General features: G+C 39.6%; 1 protein-coding gene across 2 annotated transcripts in view; it reads left to right on the top strand.

The window, feature by feature from the left end:
* Positions 1 to 24906, top strand: part of MSH3 (mutS homolog 3) — a 194903-nt gene that overhangs the window by 33222 nt on the left and 136775 nt on the right. For both annotated transcript variants that reach the window (XM_069590046.1, XM_069590045.1), the window contains exons 9-10: positions 17025 to 17137; positions 19935 to 20049. In XM_069590046.1, coding sequence (XP_069446147.1) covers positions 17025 to 17137; positions 19935 to 20049 — 228 coding nt within the window. The remainder of the gene's footprint in view (positions 1 to 17024; positions 17138 to 19934; positions 20050 to 24906) is intronic.

Consider the following 24906-nt stretch of genomic DNA (forward strand, 5'->3'; position numbering starts at 1 on the left):
TGCCTTTGTCAAAGTGCTGGTATTTCACAGTACTCTGCAGATACATAGATGAAAAGGATTTTTTAAAAAAGAACAATTCCAGAGTTAATTACTGGCTAAAAGTTGGAAATAGTCATGGGATTCATTCATCCCCTGGGGCCGTGATGATGTGAAGTGTTTGTGGATGTCTTCCCTCTAACTTTAAAAGTAGAAAACTTAAAAATAAATAAATAAATAAATAAAAAGTAGAAAACTTTGACTTTTCCTGCTTGGTGCTGCCTTTGTCCCAGGAGCTTAGTGAGTGCCAGCCTTATCTTCCAGAATTCTCTTTGTGGCTTAGGGAATGTGTGTGATTCTCCAGCATTCCTTCTGAGAGGCTCTAGGCTGTGCTGATTGCTCCTGAGAGAGGACAGGTGCTTTTTGCCTGCTCGGCAATCCTCATCTTATGTCTAAACCTTATTTTTTACACATAAGTAAGGAGATAGTGATGTTGTTTTATAGAGAGAGTTTTAGTTTTCACTTGCATACTCTTCTACTTGATTCGACCTTTTTAAGCAACACGTTATACAAAAAGGTTAAATTAATTGATTTTACCAGAGTTTGAGTTGCAGTGGGCTTCCCTGATAGCTCAGTTGGTAAAGAATCTGCCTGCAATGCAGGAGACCCCGGTTCAATTCCTGGGTCAGGGAGATCCGCTAGAGAAGGGATAGGCTACCCACTTCAGTATTCTTGGGCTTTCCTTGTGGCTCAGCTGGTAAAGAATCTGCCTGCAACGTGGGAGACCTGGGTTCGATCCCTGGGTTGGGAAGATCCCCTGGAGAAGGGAAAGGCTACCCACTCCAGTATTCTGGCCTGGAGAATTCCATGGACTGTATAGTCCATGAAGTTGCAAAGACCACATTTGAGTTGCAAACCCATTGCTTATGTAAGGTAACATGAGGCCAGGAATATGGTGCACTTTCTCCTGTCTGGTCCCTTGTCCCTCTCTCTGGTTGCTCTATGCTGATGGTCATGTTCTAAACATGTCATATATAGTGAGAGATGGCCTGGACCATGGTCTGAGTGTAGAGTCTGGAGCCAAACAGCCTGTGTGTGAATCTTAGCATCTTAGCTTCCCTTTTTTTTTTTTTAAAAAAAAAAGCTATGGATCTTGTTAATCTCTTTTTGGCTCTGTTTCCTTATTCAAAACCAGGTATATAATAATAGAACTTTTCATAAAGTAGTAGTGACGATGAAGTTAGTTAATACAAGTAATGATTTAAAACAGTACTGGAGCCGATTATACAGAGTGAAGTAAGCCAGAAAGAAAAACACCAATACAGTATACTAACACATATATATGGAATTTAGAAAGATGGCAATGACGACCCTGTATGCAAGACAGGAAAAAAGACACAGATGTGTATAACGGACTTTTGGACTCAGAGGGAGAGGGTGGGATGATTTAGGAGAATGGCATTCTAACATGGACACTATCATGTAAGAATTGAATCGCCAGTCTATGTCTGACGCAGGATACAGCATGCTTGGGGCTGGTGCATGGGGATGACCCAGAGAGATGTTATGGGGAGGGAGGTGGGAGGGGGGTTCATGTTTGGGAACGCATGTAAGAATTAAAGATTTTAAAATTAAAAAAAAAAAAAAGATTAAAAGCAAAAAAAAAAAATTTAATTTTATGTATACCTTCATAAAAAAAGAAAACAGTACATAGAACATAGGAAGTGTTCAGTAAGTGTTAGCTCTTTTTTTCATTCTCTGCTTGTTTTCTTTTTCTTTTCTTTTTTTTTTTTTTACCATTCTTAAGTTATTCTTATGTGGTACGCTGGGTTTTCTCCTCATCTATCTTCTAAAATAGCCTGTATTTTCACAGTCTTACGCCTTTATGAAGCTGTCCTACAGTTTTCAGTTGGGGTTCTAACCTTGGTTTACATTGAAGTAATCTGTAGATATTAAGGGCTTCCTTGGTAGCTCAGATGGTAAAGAACCCGCCTGCAGTGCAGGAGACCTGGTTTGTTTGATCCCTGGTTCAGAAACATCACTTGGGAAAAGGGATTGTAGCTATTAGATTCTGATGCCTGTGTCGTTGGTCTGTGCTAGATCTAGGTTGTAGAGGCTTGTGAGACTGGCCAATTAATTATGTTCTCATGGAATTTTCTTTCTGGTTGTTAAAGCCTTGGTAGCTTAAAATCAGCCATGGTGAGCATACTGACACTTTTTAAATTGGTTGCCACAGCATGCCTCTCAGTGTGCTAGGTATTTCAGTGATTTGTTTATAAGCATCTCTGAATTGGTGTTGAGCCTTTCAGTGGGGTTGTGTTATTTTGCTGGGACTGATGAAAGTACCACAAACTGGGTGGCTTAAAAAACAGGAATTTGTTTTACTTCTGGAGGCTAGAAATCTAACATCAGGGTTCCAGCAGGGTTGGTTTCTTCTAAGGGCTGTGAAGCAAGGCTTTCCCAGGCCTCTCCCCTTGGCTTGTAGGTGGCCATCTTCTTCCTATGTTTCTTTATATTGTCTTTCTTTTGTGTGTGTCTCTGTGTCCAGGGGCTTCCTTGGTATCTCAGCAGTAAAGAATCCACCTGTCAGTGCGGGAGATGCTGGTTTGATTCTTGGGTTGTGAAGATCCCCTGGAGAAGGAAATGGCAACCTGCTCCAGTAATCTGGCCTCTGTTGTGGGATTCTCCAGGCAAGCATACCGGAGTGGCTTGCCATGCCCTCCTCCAGAGGGTCTTCATTCCCCAAGCCAGGAGAACGCACATCTCTTGAGTCTCCTGCATTGGCAGGCGGGTTCTTGACCACTTGCCTTGGGCTTCCCTGTGGCTCAACTGGTAAAGAATCCGCCTACAATGTGGGAGGTCTGTGTTTGATCCCTGGGTTGGGAAGCTCCCCTGGAGAAGGGAAAGGCTACCCACTCCAGTATTCTGGCCTGGAGAAGTCCATGGACTGTATAGTCCACGGGGTCGCAAAGAGTAAGACACGAGTGAGCGACTTTCACTTACTTATGTCTGCCACTGGGAAGCCCTGCAGAGTCAGACACGATTTACCAACTGAGCATGAACCTGAGCTGTGTCCAGATTCCCCCCTTTTATAGGGACACCGGTCATTCTGAACGGGGGCCCACCTAATGACATCACTTCAACTTGCTGACCTCTTTGAGCACTCTGTCTCCCAATAAGCTGACATTCTGAAGTACTGGGGTCAGGACTTCCACACTGGGCCTCTAGGAGGACACAGTTCAACCCATAACACACAGCAGGGACCTCGTTTTCTCTTTTTTTCCCATTTATTCCTGTAGTGAAGATTTGTTGCATTGAAAAGGAAACATCAGTTAGTTATTCATTGTACTATGAATTGCAGATTGTCAGCTTGTTGATTTTTTTTCATTTAGGTTTTTTCTTAATTTATTTTTAATTGAAGGATAATTGCTTTACAATATTGTGTTGGTTTCTGCCGTACAACACGTGAATTAGCCATAAGTGTACATATGTTCCCTCCCTTTTGAACCTCCCTCCAAATGTTTTTTTGAAGCAGCCATTTCTGGGGATAATATCAGAGTTTGGTATTCGATGAGGAAAACATTAGTTTAGGAAGATTGCTTGTTTTAGGTTTTCTCAGGCAGGCTTGAGCTTGTTAATGACCTCAAAAGGCATGTGATCTGCGTGAAATTGTCTTGATTTTATGTCTGTCACTGAGAGAATGTTTTTAATCATGCATGAAAAAAATTTGAGGTGACTTTCCACTAATCTGAGATTGTAATGCTGATGAGTCTCTTCAGAATTCTGTAAGATGACTGAGTTCTCAGAAAGTAGGGTTTTGTTTGCTTTTCTTAAAGGCATATAATATCAGATAATGATTTTGTGATTTTTGTGACTGCAAAAAAATGTCTTTCAGTCACAGGAAATGTAAATTAATTTGTAAAAATTTGCTTGGTATTAGGATGATTGTATATATGTAAAATAGTGGTTGACATTTAAACTGTGATCATCTCAAAGCATGTAAATATGGAATGTACTTTTTAAAATTAAATGTTTCTTTTCAAAAAGAAGTTCTTTGCACCATGGTTTTTGCTGAATAAATTCTAGAATTAGGATCTTATTCCAAAAATGTATTTGAAATACACATTTGCATAGGAATTTGTTGGTCTAAATGTTGAGTACAGTTGCTCAGTCGTGTCTCACTCTTTGCAACCCCATGGACTGCAGCACCCCAGGCTTCCCTGTCCATCACCAATTCCCACAGCTTGCTCAAATTCATGTCCATTGCTTTGGTGATGCCATCCAACCATCTCATCCTCTGTCGTCCCCTTCTCCTGTCTTCAGTCTTCCCCAGCATCAGGGTCTTTTCCAATGAGTCAGTTGTTTCCGTCAGGTGGCCAAAGTACTGGAGCTTCAGCTTTAGCATCAGTCCTTCCAATGAATATTCAGGACTGATTTCCTTTAGCATGGACTGGTTGGATCGCCTTACAGTCCAAGGGACTCTCAAGAGTCTTCTCCAACACCGCAGTTCAGTAGCATCAATTCTTTGGCGCTCAGCTTTCTTTATAGTCCAACTCTCTCATCCATACATGACTATTGGAAAAACCATAGCTTTGACTAGACGGACCTTTGTTGGCAAAGTCATGTCTTTGCTTTTTAATATGCTGTCTAGAGGTTGGTCATAGTTTTCCTTCCAAGAGCAAGCCTCTTTTACTTTCATGGCTGCAGTCACCATCTGCAGTGATTTTGGAGCCCAAGAAAATAGTCTCTCACTGTTTCCATTGTTTCCCTGTCTATTTGCCATGAAGTGATGGGACTGGATGCCATGATCTTACTTTTCTGAATGTTGAGCTATAAGCCAACTTTTTCACTCTCCTCTTTCACTTTTATCAAGAGACTCTATAGTTCCTCTTCATTTTCTGTCATAAGGGTGGTGTCATCTGCATATCTGAGGTTATTGATATTTCTCCTGATAGTCTTGATTCCAGCTTGTGCTTCATCCAGCCTGGCATTTCGCATGATGTCCTCTGCATAGAAGTTAAATAAGCAGGGTGACAATATACAGCCTTGACATACTCCTTTTCCTATTTGGAACCAATCTGTTGTTCCATGTCTGGTTCTAACTGTTGCTTCCTGGTCTGCATACAGATTTCTCAGGAGGGAGGTCAGGTGGTTTGGTATTCCCATCTCTTTCAGAATTTTCCACAGTTGATTGTGATCCACACAGTCAAAGGCTTTGGCATAGTCAATAAAGCAGAAGTAGATGTTTTTCTGGAACTCTCTTGCTTTTTCGATGATCCAGTGGATATTGGCAATTTGATCTCTGGTTCCTCTGCCTTTGCTAAAACCAGCTTGAACATCTGGAAGTTCACGGTTCACATATTGCTGGAAGCCTGGCTTGGAGAATTTTGAGCATTACTTTACTAGCATGTGAGATGAGTGCAGTTGTACGTTAGTTTGAGCATTCTTAGGCATTGCATTTCCTTGGGATTGGAATGAAAACTGACCTTTTCCAGTCCTGCGGCCACTGCTGAATTTTCCAAATTTGTTGGCATATTGAGTGCAGCGCTTTCACAGCATCATCTTTTAGGATTTGAAATAGCTCAACTGGAATTCCATGGCCTCTACTAGCTTTGTTCGTAGTGATGCTTCCTAAGGCCAATGTTCAGATTTCTTAATAGAATATTTTCAGCTATAAATTATAATGGCAAATATCAAAACTTTAATTTTTAATCAGCTTTAATTGAGTATAATTTACATGCAATACAGTTTACACAATTTAAGTGTATAAGTCAAATCAATTTTGAAGAAATATATACATCAATGTAACCACTGCCCCAACTAAGATATAGAGCATTTCCCTCTTTTCAGAAAGTTCGCTGTGCCTCTTTGCATTCTTCTCCCTACCTCCTCTTCCTATTCCAGACAAATACTGATCTGGTTAGACTGTTACAGAGTTTCACATAGATGGGCTCATTACAGTATGCATTGTTTTGTGTGCAGCCCCTTATAGCGTAATACCTAGGAGTGTGTCAGTAGTTTGTTCCTTTTTATTGTTCAGTGGTATTTCCACAGAATTTGTTTATCCATTCACTTGTTGAACATTTGAGTGTTTGCCTATTTGCAGTAAAGCTGCTGAGCACATTGATATTCTAGTCTTCTTATGGACATATATTTTCATTTTGGGCTAATACCTAGGAATGGAATCGCTGGGCTGTGTTGGTAAGTATATATTTAACTGTATAAGAAACATAGCCAAACTTTTAATTTTATTTATTTTTGGCTGCACTGGGTCTTTGTTGGTGTGCATGAGTTTTCTCCAGCTGCAGAGAGCAAGAGCTACTTGCTCGTTGTGGCGCACAGGCTTCTTGTTGCCAGGCTTCTCTTATGGACCGTGGGCTCTGGAGCATAGGCTTAGTTGCCTTGCAGCATGTGGAATCTTCCTGGTCCAGGGATCAAATCTGTGTCCCCTGTGTTGGCAGGTGGATTCCTAACCACCGGACCACCAGGGAAGCCCAACCAAACACTTAGTTACCCAATTAATGCTGTCATCAGCTGGATATGAGAATTATAGTTGCCCTATATCTTTGCCAGTCTTTGGTGTTGACATTGTTTCTAACTTTAGCCATTATAGTGAGTGTGAAGTCGTGTCTCATTTTTGGTTTTAACTTACTTTTTCTTTTTTGATCACCAATGATGTTTTCATATGCTTCTTTTGCTTGTTAAAGAAAAAAGAGGGTTGCCCTCCTACCGTATTGGTGGGAATGTAAATTGGTGCAGCCACTATGGAAAACAGTATGGAGATTCCTTAAAAAGCTAAGAATAGAATTGCGGTAAGATCTAGCAGTCCCATTCCTGGGCATACATCTAGAGAAAACTCTCATTTGGAAAGATACATGCTTTTGTTTTTAGCATCACTATTTACAGTAGCCAAGACATGGAAACACCACTAAATGTCTATCAACAGGTGAATGAATAAAGATTTGGTACATATACAGAGTGGAATATTACTCAGCCATAAAAAAGAATGAAATAATGTTATTTATAGCAACACAAATGGACCTAGATTATCAGAGATTATCACCGTAAGTAAAGTCAGTCAGACAGAGAAAAACAGACACCATACGATGCCACTTGTATGGCTGTGCAGTTGCTAAGTTGTGTCCAGTTCTGCACCTCCATGGACTGCAGCATGCCGGACTCCCTGTCCCTCACTATCTCCTGGTGTATGTGTCTGCTCGATCACTCAGTCATGTCTGTCTCTTTATGACCCCCGTGGACTGTAGCCCGCCAGGCTCCCATGTCCATGGGATTTCTGAGGTAAGAATACTGGAGTGGGTTGACATTTCCTTCTCCAAGGGATCTTCCTGATTCAAGGATCAAACTCACATCTCTTTCATCTCCTGCATTGGCAGGTGGATTCTTTACCACAAGCGCCACCTGGGAAGCCCTCACTATCTCCTGGAGTCTGCTCAAGTTCATGTCCATTGAGTTGTTGATGCTGTCTAACCATCTCACCCTCTTGCTCATTATATGTGGAATCTAAAATGTTGTATAAATAAACTTATTTAAAAACAGAGAAAGACTCACAGATGCAGAAAACAAATTTATGTTTACTAAAGGGTGGGAGTGGAAGAGGGATAAATTAGAAGTTTGGGATTAATGGATGCAAACTGCTATATATAAAATAGATAAACAACAAGGTCCTACTGTATAGCACAGGGAACTATATTCAGTATCCTGTAATACACCGTGATGGAGAAGAATATTGGAAAAGATAAGCATATATGTGTGTGAGTGTAGGTACTCAGTCATGTCCGACTCTTTGCAACCCCATGGACTGTAGCCCGCCAGGCTCCTTTGTCCATGAGATTTCCCAGGGAAGAATACTGGAGTAGGTTGCCATTTTTGACTCTAGGGGATCTTCCCAACCCAGCCTGGATCCATGTCTCTTGTGTCTCCTAAATTGGCAGGTGGTTTCCTTACCACTGTGCCACCTCAGTTCAGTTGAGTTGCTCAGTCATGTCTGACTCTTTGTGACCCCATGGACTGCAGCACTCCAGGCCTTCCTGTCCATCACCAACTCCTAGAGTCCACCCAAACCCATGTCCATTGAGTCGGTGATGCCATCCAACCATCTCATCCTCTGTCGTCCCCTTCTCCTCCTGCCCCCAATCTTTCCCAGCATCAGGATCTTTTCCAGTCAGTCAGCTCTTTGCATCAGGTGGCCAAAGTATTGGAGTTTCAGCTTCAACATCAGTCCTTCCAGTGAACACCCAGGACTTATCTCCTTCAGAATGAACTGGTTGGATCTCCTTGCAGTCCAAGGGACTCTCAAAAGTCTTCTCTCAACACCACAGTTCAAAAGCATCAATTCTTCGGTGCTCAGCTTTCTTTATACTCCAACTTTCACATCTATACATGACCACTGGAAAAACTATAGCCTTGACAAGATGGACCTTTGTTGACAAAGTAATGTCTGCTTTTTAATATGCTGTCTAGGTTGGTCATAACTTTCCTTCCAAGGAGTAAGCATCTTTTAATTTCATGGCTGCAGTCACCATCTGCAGTGATTTTGCAGCCCAGAAAAATAAAGTAAGCCACTCTTTTTCCACTGTTTCTCCATCTATTTGCCATGAAGTGATGGGACCGGATGCCAAGATCTTCGTTTTCTGAGTGTTGAGCTTTAAGCCAACTTTTTCACTCTCCACTTTCATTTTCATCAAGAGGCTTTTGAGTTCCTCTTCACTTTCTGCCATAAGGGTGGTGTCATCTGCATATCTGAGGTAATTGATATTTCTCCTGGCCATCTTGATTCCAGCTTGTGCTTTCTCCAGCCCAGCGTTTCTCATGATGTACTCTGCCTATAAGTTAAATAAGCAGGTGACAATATACGGCCTTGATGTACTCCTTTTCCTATTTGGAAGCAGTCTGTTGTTCCATGTCCAGTTCTAACTGTTGCTTCCCGACCTGCATATAGGTTTCTCGAGGCAGGTTAGGTGGTCTGGTATTCCCATCTCTTTCAGAATTTTCTACAGTTTATTGTGATCCACACAGTCAAAGGTTTTGGCATAGCCACCTGGGAAGCCTGAAATCATTTAAATATGCACATATATTCCACTCTTTTTCAGATTCTTTTTCCATATAGGTCATTATAGAGTGTTGATTAGAGTACTCTGTGCTGTACAGTAGGTCCTGATTAGTTATCTATTTTATATATAGTGTGTGTATATCGGAGAAGGTGATGGCACCCTACTCCAGTACTCTTGCCTGGAAAATCCTGTGGACAGAGGAGCCTGGTGGGCTGCAGTCCATGGGGTCGTGAAGAGTCGGACACGACTGAGCGACTTCACTTTCACTTTTCACTTTTCACTTTCATGTATTGGAGAAGGAAATGGCAACCCACTCCAGTGTTCTTGCCTGGAAAATCCCAGGAATGGGGGAGCCTGGTGGGCTGCCGTCTATGGGGCTGCACAGAGTCGGACACGACTGAAGCGACTTAGCAGCAGCAGCAGCAGCAGTGTATATATCGAGGTTATCAGTTTTAGAGTTGAGCAGCTTTTGTTAAATTTTCTAATGCTTAACTTTAAAATTAATCTGTATCTTTTGTTTTCTCATTTTTAAAATAAAAAAAAATTGATTTATTGGGATATAGTTGCTTTACAGTGTTGTTAGTTTCTGCTGTACAATGAAGTGAATCAACTACATGTATATACATATATCCTCCTCCTTGGCTCTCCTTCCCACTCCCACTTCTCATCCCACCTCATCTAGGTCACCACAGAACACCCAGCTAAGCCCCCTGTGCTGAATAGCAGATTCCCACTGGCTATCTATTTTACACATGGTGGTGTGTATATATGTCAATCCCAGTCTCCCAGTTCATCCCATCCCCTGCCTGTCCTGTGTCTCTTCTCTATGTCTGCATCTCTGTTCCTGCCTTGCAAATGGGTTCATCTGTACCATTGTTCTGGCCTCCACATACATGCATTAATATACAATATTTATTTTTCTCTTTCTGGCTCACTTTACTCTGAAGACTGGTGTTTAAGTGACGCTTCAAGTGACTTCTTTTGTTTCTCCCTGTTGAATGAAAATGGTTTGTGTCTATTTTGGAGAGTGGCAGTAGTTCTCTGAAATCCTACCTTAGCTTTTCCTCAGCTTCATCCCTGGAATGAAAAAGGTGCCGTTAGAAACACATCTTGGGAGCTACTGAGAATATTTCTCATTGCTGACGTGTTCTTTCCTTTGCGTCTGTCCTGCCCAATTCCATCTGTTTTTAAAGCTCTCTTTTTTCCCCTTGAGCACATGACTACTGCTATCTTTCATTCTTAAGTAGCAGTGAGAATATTAATAATAATAGCAATAGCTAACAGTAGGTATTAGGTACCTATTCTAAGGGCTTTATATTTATTGACTGAGTTAATCTTCACAAACCCTATGAGGGAGCTACTGTTCTTTTAATACAGATTTCCAGGAAACTGAGGCCTAAGGCTATTAAGTCTAGGTTATTGCACTAGTACGTGGCAGAACTGGGATTTGACCCAGACTTCCTGGTTCTGAAGCACAGGCTCGGAACCACTCCATTATACAGCTTCTCAGGAAAAACACACAGAGAAGCAACCATTCCCTTCCTTCACCTCTGCTGCTTCTGGATTTCAAAAGGAGTAATGTTTTATAGCACAGTTGACATTATTTTGGTTAATATTCCATGAAATTTTCATTCCTTTGTAATGCATATTACGGTTTGTATTTCTCTCTCTGGCAGTAAAGTTCTTGACAAAAAGCATGTGGGCTTCAAACAAAGTAACTTTATTTCTGAAGGTATTACTTTACAAACCTATTTCTGAAGGTATTACTTTACAAACCACAGTCCCGCGGGTCCGGTAGAAAGCACAGGTCATCCTGGCGTGTGGTTATTCTTCTGGGAAAGCTGCTTAGAGGAGGTGAGTCCTGGCTGGCTTGTTAAGTTAGAATGTGTGCAGAGGCCTGCGGCTGTGGTATGTGGAGATGGGTGGTAAAAAGATTCATGATTGGGATAGACTGAAAGATTAAGGAGGTTCTAAAATACTGTTCCATGGGAGTTCATCCTTGGGGAAGATTTCCAGGGTCAGGGAAGAAGAGCTAGTTATGACTGTAGACAGAAATGACACCTCTAGGCCCCTGGACTTTCTGCCCCCTTTTCCTCTCCCTTCATCTTCCCCTTCCCACTGGCTCCCCAACTTTGATCACTCTAATTCTCTTTATTTTCCTAATCTCATTGCAGATAGAAGTGCTTTCCTTCAGGTTAGCAATTTCCAGACAGATTAGCAATTTTTTGATGGCCTGTTGCCTGCCCCCCCCCCCCCCTTAAAGTAAATACTACTGTAAAAGAAAAAGTAAAAACCAGAAGATTTTCTTGGAAAGACATGACTTTAGCTAGTGTAGATGTCTTCCCTTAAAGTAAGATCTCCTATCTTAGTCTTTTGAACAGCAAGCGCAGCTGCCAGCCTTGGTTACTCCCTGGACCTTAGGCCTTCTCTCCGCCTCAGGCCCCATGGGGTTTACACAGTGAGTGAGGAAATTCTCAGTCCTTCCCCTTGCTCCCCAGCTGGGCTGTCCTCTGGGGCCACATCCTAGTGTTTGTTTACCTCAGCTCTTTCTAATCCTGCAGGGGCTTGGCCCTAAACCTGCTTTTACTTCCTAGCCCCCAGCAGTAACTTGGCAAGGGTCCTTCTCGCTCTGCATGGTGGGGAAGGGGGGTCGTCGTGGTCTCTAGAATCTCTGACTTATCCTCTGTCTCCCTCTCAGCTGGGGCTGAAGCAGGCTCACCACCTGAAATCAGACTGGGTTTTTCTCACTTCCATTTGTTGCCATCTTTAAGACGTTCTCTGTGAGATTGTGTCTGCCTCCTTCTCTGGACAGTGAAAGACTCCTTTTTGACTTTTCTAAAACCCTATACTTTCTACTGAGTTCTTGCTGAATTTTTAAAAAGTAGAAAATGAGCATCTTGGTTCACATCAGTGAAAAGCTTGAAGGTAGGCTGGAATTAGGCATGGCTGGGCTTACGAGCTGTCCTTTGTCTCCCACTCTGGTGCTGGCCAACAGCTCGTGTTCCGCAAGGTAGCAGGATGGCGGCAGCCACTCTGTCTCCTGAGCTCCTAGCCGTCCAGGTTCAAGTCCGGGGAGATGGACAGACGTCTTCTGAGAGCTCCTGTGTAAATCCAGTTTCCTTTTTTTCTCTCTTCTTAATAAACAACTAAATTTTTAATAAGTAGTATATTCTAATGGTTCAGAAATTTAAAATTCTTAAAAGAATATGGAATGAAAAGCGTTTCTTCTATCCTGTCCTTTTTATCTTTAAGTAGTTTTCTTTGTCTTGTTATAATGCTTTTGTTCCTGAATTTTACCTTGTCTGATAGCAAAATCTTGTCCCATGCTTTTTTAAAAAATTTGTATTAGCCTAATATATCCATCTGGGCAGTTTTCCCCATCTATCCATTTCTACCCTTTCTGAATTATTTAAAATTTTGTTCCTATTGGTGGTGTTAGAAAGTTTTTCTATCTTGTAATCCAGTCTGAGATTAATTTTCTTTAAATAGGTGAGTTTAACTCACATTTGTTGTCATGGCAGATATATGTGATATTAGCTTGCCTGTATTTAATTTTCTTTTTTTAATATCTTTCAAAGAATCTTTCACTGTGTGGTATGTTTTCCTTGCTTTTTTTCTGGGGTTATTCTGATCTTTTTGTTCTAGTGGTTGTCTTTATAATTTGGCATTATGCCCTCTGTCTTTTAAGAAAATGATGATAGTTCCCTATTATGAGCAGTGATAAAATTAATGAATTTCATCCTAATATGGAGACATCGTAACTATGTTACATGGTCTGTTTTATTTAATCTCAACCTCTATTGCATTCTGTTTCCAGAGGACAGAATTTAATCACTCAGCAAACTTGGAACTCAGTCTGTACGTTATTATCAGTAAATACACTGTCAGAGGAGGCCTTGAGTTTTCCTAGAGTAGATTATCAGCCTTTAACAAGGCTTTTTTAATATATAAAAATGGTAGTTTCCAAAGTCAGCATAGATCATAAAATTGGTAAGCTGACATTTGGTCACATTTACATTATCAAAACCTTTGTAGGTAGTCTGTTACTCAACACCAGAAAATTACCAGTTTTACATCCAAGTTGACTTTAAAAGTTCCTTGGTCTAAAGCTCCCCCTCTTTTTTAGTATAGAGTCCGCGCTTGTTGAGAGTCTTATCACCGCTTAACTTTTCAAATACAGTATATTTGGCAACTGACAGGCATGTAATATACAAAAAGGAATTTTTAAAATTGGAAACTTAAGACAGTCCAGCTTTGCCTACCCCATGTAATGACTGAGACTTGTCGCATGTTGACATTAGTCCTCACATCCAGCCCAGAGGGGTGGTTGCCTCCCCAGGTCCCTGGAGGAACATAGCTTCTGCGGCCTCTTTTCCATTCAGGAGGCTTCAACCCCTGGTCACAAACAGCCTCTTAAGAGGGAGGGAAGATGTTTTTTTGTTTCTGTTTTTTTAAAATCATTTTTAAAGTTCTGTGTCAATTACTTGACTATAGTTGACTTCCATACTGGTTTTTTTTGGTGAATAGATACTGACTGCCCACCTCTAACAGAGCAGCTAAAACATGGACTGCCTTTGGAGAAGATTTACATTTCCACTTTGTACTCAGTCCTGTGATAGTCACTAATATTTTTCATATAGATGAGTGTTTGTGGTCTGCACATTGCCTGTGGATCACCCCCAAAACGCTGCTGAAAATACCCTCTCTCCCCCAGCTTCCTGCTGAATTCAGATTGAACACATTTGGGGTGTAGCACCTGTGCTTTTAAGTTTGTTGCTGGTGTTTCCCACCCAGGTCTTTCCTGGGTGCAGGCTGCAGTTTGAAGAAACCAAGATCGACTGTTCTCTGTTGAATATAGAAATTTTACTAATATCCAGTTTGACAAAATTCTCTGGCTGGATATTACTCTTTATGTATACAGTGTTTCAGGAAGGCTTTTGTTTCGAAGATACAGTGATTTGATTTTGCCATAAAAAGAAAAAAATCTAGGAAACCACAGATTAGAGATTTCACATATAACTCCAACCAGTTTGTGGGGGGGGAAAATGTAGGAGGATATTTAACATACAGATTGCAAAATGCTGAATTTAACACTCTTGTAATGCTTCCATGGAAAGCCTCAAGGATAACTGACAAGTCATTTTTTATCAGATTTAATGGGTTTCTAAATTCTTATCTGCTTCTCGAACAAAATGTTAATTAGAACAGTAATTGAGTTACCAGCTGCCTCGTGTGTTCACTCTAGGAACTTGTACAGAAACATTGTGGGACTCATGTAAGGTCACTCATTGCTCTTTGAGTGGCTAAATAACTTTGCAGCAGGCTTCTAAAAATTCAGGTATTAAGGGTGTCTATAGGAAGATAAAAATTGACAAGAGATTTGCAATAGTTAGTCTGATACTCTCTCCATTGGATTAAGGTGGAAAAATCCTCTTCAGCACCACAGATGGGGGAAAATCCTCCCTTTAAGATTTCTTTCTGAAGCAGCTGATGCCTGTCTAGGTTTATAGTAGAACAGAAAAAGCCTTTGGAGCTAGGTATGCTGGCACAGACATTCTGGGGGAAAAAAACTAAGAAATCAAGTTTATAACTTTATTTAAGCAATACAGAGCATCATTACAAGTATAATATATTCCAGGAATGCAGGGTTCATTCAGCATTAGAAAATAAGAATAATATGAGGTTAAGTGAGAGGAAACCATATGATCATTTTAACACCTGTAAAAAGAATATGAGGTAAGATTCAGTAATCGTTTTACCAAACCTTCGGCTAACAAGTCATTTACTCCAAAACCCACAGCAAATATCATACTTAAGAGTTGAAACTTTGGAAGCATTCCCATTAGCTTCAGTAAGAAACTAAGGATGCCTGTTGGCATTACCATTGTTCAACGTAACCCTGAAGGTCTTAGCTAGTAGTATAATGAGATAGGAAAAAGAAATGAAAAATAGAAAATTTCCTCTTGTGGGTGATATTAATATATACACAGACAATATAAGAAAAAAGTGTTTAGCATAGTTGCTACATATAAGAATTTGGGTTCATATACACCAGTGATAAGCTTTTAGTAAATATAATAGAAGAAAAGATTCCCTTCATAGTATTATTAATCTAAGAGTGAGCTCAACCAAAGATACATATAATATGGAGAAAATAATGGAACAATATTGTTAGATATAAAAGACATAAATAAGTAGAGATCTTATGCCATCTTTAACAGTAGGCTCTCTTAATTTGTTAAGATATCATTTCTCTCTAAATTAGTTCATTGCAATCCAGTCAAAAGCCCAATAAGATTTTTGTGAAACTTGACAAAATGAACCTAAAATTTTAAAGAAAATCAAAAGCCCAGGAGTAGTGAAGACAGTCTTGAAAAACAAGGTGGGGCCTTGCCACAGATATTGATACCAAGCCATGGAAATTACAATAGTATGGCCCTGATACAGAGATAGACAAAAAGATCAGTAGAATAGGATAAAAGCTAGAAACAGTGCCAACACATATATAGAAATGTGGAGGCAGCATTATTAAGTCAGTAGTAAAAGATGGAATGTTTTATAAATGGTGCTTGGTCATTAATTGATGATCATATGGAAAATAAAAGTGTATTTTCAACTTCACACCATCCCCCCAAATAAATTCGGATTAATTAAATTTGAATGACAAATCTTAAAAGTCTACTCAAATATAAGAAATAATTGAAAATATAAAAAGAAGCATGTCTAGCTTTATGTACAAATCTTGGAAATATAGTACTGAGTGCAAAAGCAAGTTGTAGAAGTGTATGTATAATAAAGTATTGCTTATATAAGATTTAAAACATGAAACAATACAGTGTATTGTGTAAAGATGCTAAAATATGTTGTAAAATATAAAAACATACATCGTGAGATACACCAAGTTGATGGTAGCATTTACTTCTAAAAATGGTAGATTAATATGACTGAAGAGGGACGTATGCAGGATACATCTGTATGTATAATTGTTTCAGATAAAAATATTCTAAAGTAACATGGCAAAACATTAACATCAAGTGAATGTACAATAGTAAAGAAATGGTTGCATAAATTATGGCTTTTACATACTATCAGAAATTTTTTTAGCCATTAGAAAGAATGAGTTGTATCTAGGTCAGTTTATATGGAGGGAATTCCAAGAGTTATTACTTAGCAGAGAAAACAAGATACAGGAAAGTTAGTATAAAGCCGCTCCATTTTTATGAAACAGTGTATGTGTGGTATATATGTGTATGACATACTTGTGTATGACCATATTATCATGAAAAAAATGAGAAGGGATTCCTCCTAGGCTGTTACCATGGCTTGGGAGTGAGGTGATTAGGAAAGGAGAAGAGGGAGGGGAAGGGGGAGTCAAGCAAAATCGGAAACGGATGAGACAGTGTACTATCAGCATGGATGGTGATTTGATGACTTTGTTCATTTACTCAGGTGAGCATATATACATACATACATGCATATTTTTAAAGACATGTAGAACCACATAAGTAAAGAGTAGGAGTTGACCTAAGAGGAATTTACTGAATTTGACTGGGGAGGCTCTGGGAGAAGAAATGGACTTAGCACAGAGCCAACCAGACAAGGATGCCTTTTCGAGGAAAGAAATACTCAGTGGTGTGTTCTCTTGTTAGTGGGTTTAAACAAATAATGCAATTGATTGCTTTTCCGTTTTTTCTCTTTCTTGTTTATTAAAGTAACTGACCGTAATTTTAATAAGTTCTTGATAATAGTATGTTTAGAGTGCTCATTATGAGGAGGTGATATAAAATACCAGTAGTTAAAGTAATAGTATTTTATGAAATGTAGACTTTTGACAGGGAAACCTTAGATCTTTTTTTTTTTTTTCATCTTGGGGAAGAATAATGAATGAGTATTTATTTTCATCAGGTCAGGGCCTGAATATAGATAGTTCAAGATTATGTATAATTATTTTTTAAATTTTCGTTTTTTTTCTTTCAGTGTGCGGGATGACAGAATTCGAGTAGAAAGGATGAAGAATGTGTATTTTGAATACAGCCATGCTTTCCAAGAGGTTACAGAATTTTATGCAAAAGATGTAGTCGACATTAAAGGTAAATGTTTTATACATGTTAGCCATATGTCCGCAAATGTAACTGAGTTGAGATTTGGATAAAGGTGCAAGTTTGACTTAAAGGCTAGTGAAAGCTAGGTAGTTATTGATAAACAACTGGAAGAAGCAGAGGAAAGCGTTCACTGTTCTTACACTTATCAGAGGCGTAACTGCAGTTGCTTTTTGTAGTTATGACCATTTTAGTAATGTGTTATTTTTGACGTATTCATGGAGTGTAACAAGTTAATGACTGAGTCATCTTCCTTCTTCCTTCCCTCAAAAGGTGGCCATGATTTTCCTTGCAGTTTTATAAAATGTGTGGATAAATCTCCTAAGGAAGGCTAGCACTTCTAAAAATTAATGCCCAGAATTAAAATATCAGAACATTATTGACAAGGTCTTAGTAGGTTGACTCCATTATTTGTCTAGTTCACGCTTCCTCAGCCAAGTGTCTGATTTGGTCTGCACCCCTCATTCTTGCCAGTCCAGCTTCTGTTAAGATCCGTTTTTATCCTGTTGCAAAGCTTTCGCCCTTGGACCAACCTCCCCAGCTCCCTCTTAGGCATCAGTGTCTTATTGGCATTTTCCCCCCATCCTTTTTAATCTCATGGTGTCTTGGCCAGTGCCAAGGAATCATCAAATTATGCTCAACTAAAGACAAGACTAAGTCATGAAACTATCATAAGCCATTCTTGGCATCCAATTCACCTAGAATCACATAGGACAGAAAATCCAGTTTGCTGGCACAGCACCGTTTCTTTTAGTGGGAGGAGTCCTCTCTGTCTTTGCAGCAGTCCATAGAGCCACTGGGTGCTGAACTTCCCGGCATCCTCTAGTGACAACTCAGCTGCAAAGAAAGCAGGTGGATGCAGGATCTACCCTACAGGAAACCTCAGCTCTTGCTGGAATTTCTCCAAAGGACATACCAAGTTCAAAGAGTCAGTGTACTGAAGGAAGGCCAAAATTCTAGAATCAGGTAATTCCTCTCCTAGTCTGGATGCAATTTCCTGATTTCAGGTCATTTCCGCCATATGCAATGCTACCTCATAACACATTGGCATTTCATCTTTATCAGGTTTCCTGGGGAACGGAGCTGGGCGGTCAAAAGATGAAATTCTCAGTAGAAGAGAAAAGACTTAATTCTTCATTTATACCTTGTTTTTACAAAAAGTTATGTTGAAAGTAATATATTTTATATTACAGATTTGTAGAGAGTATTTTATAATTTTTTCTAAAGGTATTAAATACCTACTGCAAAAAAAAAAAGATTAAAACATAGTTGTGTAGAAGGTAAAAGTCCCCCTTTCAGATTCTTAAGAATTTTTTGATGTATAGGTCTATACATGAACATGCATAATTCCTTATTTTTATTAAATATGACTTTGATTTATTATTTCAACTAATTTTTATTGAATGCCTATTAAAAGCATTGTTCATACTTTAAGAAATTAGACCAAAATTCCTGCCCTTCTGGAGTTTTTTAGTCTAGTGGGAGGAGGTGTACAATAAAATAGTGTTTGAAGGTGATGAGTTCTTTAGAGAAAGGCAGGGAAGGTCTTCGCTGGTAGCTCAGTGGTAAAGGACCCACCTGCCAGTGCAGGTCCTACGAGTTTGATCCCTGGTCTGGGAAGATCCCACATGCTGCAGAGCAACTAAGCCCCTGCACCGCAACTGCTGAGCCTGTACTCTAGAATCCAGGAGCCGCAACTTCTAAGCCCATGTGCCTCAACCCTGGAGCTCGTACTCAGCAACAAGAGAAGCCGTCGCAGTTGAGAAGCCTGTGCCTCACGACGAGTTAGCCCCTGCTTGCAGCAACTAGAGAAAGAGCCCACACAGCAGCAAAGACCCAGCACAGCCAAAAATAAATAAACAAGATTTTAAAAAGAAGAAAGACAGGGAAGAGGTGAATTTTTAAATGTAGTGGTGAAGGAAGACCACACTGAGAAAATGGCAATTGAATGAAGATGGAACAAAGATTAGAGGGGTTAAGGGGGAAAATTATATGGATGAGCGAAGAAAGTTTTTCAGGCAGAAACAACGCTAAGTACAGCATATCTAAGTGCCTGGTGTGTTTAAAGAATGTCAGGGAGCCTGGGTGCTGGTACAGAGTAACTAAGGAAGAGACTATTAGGAGGTAAGCTCAGAGATAAAAGGAGATGGAGAGCAGGTTTTTAGGGACTTTTAGATCCTTATGAGCTTGAGCCACATCTCTCAGTGAGTTGAGTGATGTTGCAGGATTTGAAAGCAAAGTAATCTAATGATATGATGTATATTTTAAAAAGGATTCCTCTGCCTGTTCTGTTAAGAATATCCTGTAGGGCACAGGGATAAAGGTGGGAGACCAGATGGAAAGCTAATGGGAAAGTCCTTCCCAGTAGTAGGTGCATACCAATCTAGAGGTACTGAAATTTATTTATCTATTAATAATACCTTATTGATGTTCAATTAGGTTTTCTGTAATTTTTTACTACTATGAAAGATTTTTCAACTCACTTCCTTGTATACACATCTTTAGCAAGCATTTTGGAGTACTTTTGGGTCAAAGCAGATGAGCGTTTTATACTTTGAAAATACTTGCTCCCTTGCTTTTGAAAAAAGGTTCATCCACCATGAGAAAATTGCCCTTTTTCATACTCTAGGTATTTATAATCTTCTGTATTTTTTCAAAGGATAAGTTTAGAAGTTAAGTGTCTAAATGATTATTTCAATAATTACAAACAAAATTTTATTTCACTTAATGTTTGTTTTAAAAAATGATGAATAATAATTTTAATGAAGGTATCTATTCTGTTTTTTAGATTCTCAAAGTTTTTCTGACATCATTAACTTGGAGAAGCCTGTGATTTGCTCTTTGGCTGCCATAATAAGATACCTCAAAGAGTTTAACTTAGAAAAGGTGCTTTCCAAACCCAAGTAAGTGGTTTCTGAAAATTTTTAAGAAGGGTGGGGTTATATTAAAAAACATTTCTTAAATTGAATTTGGTAAGTACTATACTCAGTTACCTGCTCTTGATGGAACACTGTATTCTGCGGCAAGAGTGACCTGTGTGGTATTGTTGCTGAGGAGTATTAAAAATGTTAGTTGACATAAAAAATTAATAGAAGGCTTAAGAATTGGGTCAGTTTGTATTCATGATTGCTATTGAATATATTTTAGTGTTGAGTACAGGACTGTGCTTTATATTAAAGCACAGTTACTTCACAAGTAGTATTAAGAAGGGGTATTTAAGAGCATTCATAAAACTTCATCTCCTTTCTTATTCTTGATTTCAGTCCTTATTTCACAGACCATAAAGTTGAAGATAAAGAGGACAGCCACTAACATAAACAGCTTTTTAAAAGAGTGATTAACTGTAGAGTTGAGAGATTTAAAAGCTGGCAATTGACCTTCTAAGAAAGTGCTAGCTTAAAAGCTAGTGGGGAAAAAAAGGGTAACAGAGTAATTTTCTTGCCTTTCCATATTTTACCTTTACTGGCCTCTTACCTTTGGCTCTGTGAAGAATTATCCTGTATCATATTCATCCTGGGTAAGTAAGCTGCTTCCTCTTCTGCAGAGATGGAGTGGACAGATAGGAGCTGTCTCAGCTTGCAATGCAGGAGACCCGGGTTTGATCCCTGGGTCGGGAAGATCCCCTGGAGAAGGAAATGGCACCCCACTCCAGTACTCTTGCCTGGAAAATCCCATGGACGAAGGAGCCTGGTAGGCTACAGTCCATGGGGTCACAAAGAGTCGGACACGACTGAGTGACGACACACACCAAGACTGGGAAGTCCTTGTCTTTGTCTATTTTAACCCCACCCCTAAAGCAATGCACTTCTGAGACTTCTACCCAGTGTCCCAAGTATTTTGAGGTATTTCTATTCTCATTTGGAGAAGGCAATGGCAACCTTCTCCAGTACTCTTGCCTGGAAAATCCCATGGACTGAGGAGCCTGGGGTAGGCTGCGGTCCACGGGGTCGTGAAGAGTTGGACATGACTGAGTGACTTCACTTTCACTTTCATGCATTGGAGAAGGAAGTGGCAACCCACTCCAGTGTTCTTGCCTGGAGAATCCCAGGGACGGGGGAGCCTGGTGGGCTGCCGTCCATGGGGTTGCACAGAGTCGGACACAACTGAAGTGACTTAACAGCAGCAGCAGCCATTCTCATTAGTCAGAGAACAAACTATAGCAAGCCACATGTGAACCCTGGTCCTGTTCATCCTACTGTTTCTTATGATCGCATGTGACGTGCTCCACAATTTAGGGATCAGGGCTTGGCCACAGCCTTGAGCACACCCTTCTGCATCTCTCTTGTGTGCATCTCTGGCATTCTGTCTCACAGCTTCAGCTTCCCTTGGTCTCTCCAAGAAGCTAGTCCTAGTGTTTATCTCTTTTTTTCTTCTCTCAGGCACCACAGTTCTATGCTGCCTGATGTTCAACTGCCTGAAAAACAATTTAACATACACACACAAACACACAAATATATACATATGTGTCTGTGTATATATATGTGTGTGTGTGTGTGCATAGGTAATGTGTCCAGTTTTCTAATTGTGGCTAAAGAGCAATGTTCATGCATTTAATCTTTTTATGAATAAAAGCAGGTGAGGTTCCATGATTAAATACCACACAAAAACAACAGAAGTGGGAGATGTATAAAGTAGCAGCAGCTTTCCTAAACAGTGCCTATGTCCTGAAACTTACGGAAAACAAATTGTCACTTAAAAATTAGCAAAGAAAATTGGGAAAAGAACCAAATTGAAAATCCCATATAAAATTATAATAGAAGAGAATGGGGAACAGGATAATATCCTTATAGAAAATAAATGCATACCAGAAAGACATACTCACAGATGAAATAAAAACTATAACCTTCTACTTCAAAATGAGCTAAATGACGTTAAGGAAATGATGCTAAATGTGAAAGAACAAAGGAGAATAGATAAGAAATAGGAAGGCTTTGAAATGAGATGATAAGATTTAAGAATGAACTGTATGTACAGAAAAGATCAATTTAGGAATAAAGAATAAACTAGAAGGAACACAAAAGAATATAAATATAACACTGATATTAAAAACAGATTAACATGGCAAGCCAGATGAGACATTTATCCTTAGAAAACCTTACATCAGGCTTGACTCTTGACTGGCATCTGGGAATTGCGTTTGGGGCTGATCTCCAGCATTCTCTGATAAGAATGACTCCCTGTGCCTAAACCATTTCTGCAGGTAGTATGGTTTATATTGGACAACTACTTACTTTCTGAGAGCTGTAATTTTGGCACCTGCTCAGGAGCAGGTGCCTTTTTAAAAACAGCCCCCCATTGAAAAATCCTGGGTGCTGAGTCTCAAGTGAGCTTCTCTGGTAAACATTTCACACATATTGCCACAATTCACTCTGGGGTGGTTAAGTGCATCCTGGGTATTTTTGCCAGGGAGGACTCTTGGAAGCTTGCCCTTGGTTTCCTCCAGGCTTTGCCTTGTATACCTTTTTGCTTTTCTGATTTTGTTTTGTATCCTTTCACTGCAATGAATCATAGCTTATGACTGTATGCTGAGTACTGTGTATTCTCCTAGTGAATCCTTGGGGATCTGTTAGTCATCTTTCTTATTATTCTCTTCTCTAATATGCTTACTGGCAGCATTTAAGAATGCAAAGATGTTCATTTTAATTGCAAATAAATTAGAAGTGAATTTACAATAAAACTGAATTTTTGTAATATGATATAATTTCTAATTTCTAAGTTAATCAAAAGTTAGACTAATAGTGAATGTATGAACTCTGAAAACTATATAGAGAATTATTTTATGCTATGGATTTCATGTGTAAGATGGTGTGTATGGTAGGGTTTTTTTTTCTGTTTTCATTTTCAAATAATATTAACAGTATTTAAATAGAATCTTTGTAAGGGATTGATCTTTCACATAAGGTCTGCACCTTTGCTGCCTTTGTCTGAATCAGAAAGATTGGTTTTCATTTTTTTTAAAGTTGAAATGGGAGTGATGTGGAATCCTAAACTTCTTTGGCAGTTTTTAGCAGGAATGTTTTTCTCCCGTTATAAAACAGCATGCTATGTATTATTGTTGTCTGAAATATTACTGAAGTATTTTCCCATGTTACTTGGAAGATTTCTGTTGAAGTTCACACAGCGTGAATGCTAGCCAGGCCTTGTTTATAAGGTTTATTTCAAAGCATATCAAATTTGGTTTCTTCCAAAAGGATAAATAATTTAGAGTTGCTTAATCAGTGATCATTCCTGTCATATTCCTAGGGAATGCTGGCAGACACAACCCTGAGTTCAAAAATATATATATATAATTCCTATTGAAAATAGGCAGTGCCAGAGGACATTTCCTTTGCATCTGTAAGGAGAGCCGCAGCTGCAGAGTACTTTATCACCCAAACGTGGTAAACGTGAAAGCAGAGTGGGTTCTTTCAGGTGTTTGGTGGTTATTGTGCCGTAGGAATCGCTTTAACTTAATATTCCTGGTGGCCGATCTCTTACTAAGATCAGTGCAGATGTCAGTGCTGCCGGACTGTGGGTTCCTGATGCCGGCTAAGCATCCTTCAGTGTCTGAGAATGATTAACACTTTATTGACGGGGGCATTTTTGTCGAAACTCATACCCGTGGCATTAATACATCTCTGGTCAATAATATGTTAAGGTACTCAAGTGTTCATTAATCACCCCTAGGACATAGTTTAAACCTGTCCGGAGAGGGGGAAGTAAATGACTTTATTTAAACCTATGAGACCTGGTTGGATACCAACTCGGAGGCCAGGCTAGCAGTACTTGCAACTATTTTTCACCATGAAGGAGTATGGACATCTGATGTATAGCAAATCACTGCACAATTGTTTCTTCCTAAAAATAATGTTTTACATTTTATTATTGTCTCTGGATGTTTCACATATATTTTTGGGCTTTATGACTCAAAGGAAAACAAAGAAACCCAAACTGGCCTCCCCATCGAAAGATGACAGACCTTTGCTGAGCATCTGCTTTCTGCTAGGCTCTGCAGGTGCTGCAAAATGTGTAAGGCATAAATAACCCATGCCTCCACGGAGCTTAGATCTATTAAGAAGGATCACCACAGAACATAAATTTCCATAATGCAAGGCAGATTAACAGTTACAAGGAGAGACTGGCCGCACATATCTGCTGTCAGTGTTGGAGTTGCTTCCCTCTGAAAATCTTTAACAGGTCATCTTTTGGAAGCTAGGTAAACCTGTCACAGGTGTATTACACTGCCGAAGGACAGTGTTCAGTCACTACGTCGTGTTCCTCATATGCAGCAAGTTATTTCTTTTTCAGGGCTCTGGGTCTTAGCTGTGGGAGTCATCTAGAAGTCAAGGCATCTCTCAGTGAACACTGGCTCCTTGGCCATGATTCTAGGCTCTAGATTCCTAGATGAAGGCTTTCTTCCATCACTGGCTTGGGAAACTGGATTTTATTTCTATCTTATTAGGGCCATGATGAGTGGGATTGGTTTTATGACGCAAACATTCATGCTTTCCCTCCAAATAGCTTAGTGACCTGCTGTTATTTTCCTTGCTTTGAAAAATGAGCCATCAAGTCTATAAGTGCTGTGGATAGAAATGTCAAAGGACTGACTTATAAAAGCCATTAATTATTGAATTAGTAATGCATTGATTAATATACTTTTTAACATGAAAGACTAACAAGGATGCAGTTTGAATTGTGCATGTATTTAGTAATCACACTGAACTCAATACTCAAGCTTATTTGAAATTTACTGAACTTTTAATCTAGTTTGGGGTACTTAG

Source organism: Ovis canadensis, chromosome 5, assembly GCF_042477335.2.
Source record: "Ovis canadensis isolate MfBH-ARS-UI-01 breed Bighorn chromosome 5, ARS-UI_OviCan_v2, whole genome shotgun sequence".
NCBI classification, from domain to species: Eukaryota; Metazoa; Chordata; class Mammalia; order Artiodactyla; family Bovidae; genus Ovis; species Ovis canadensis.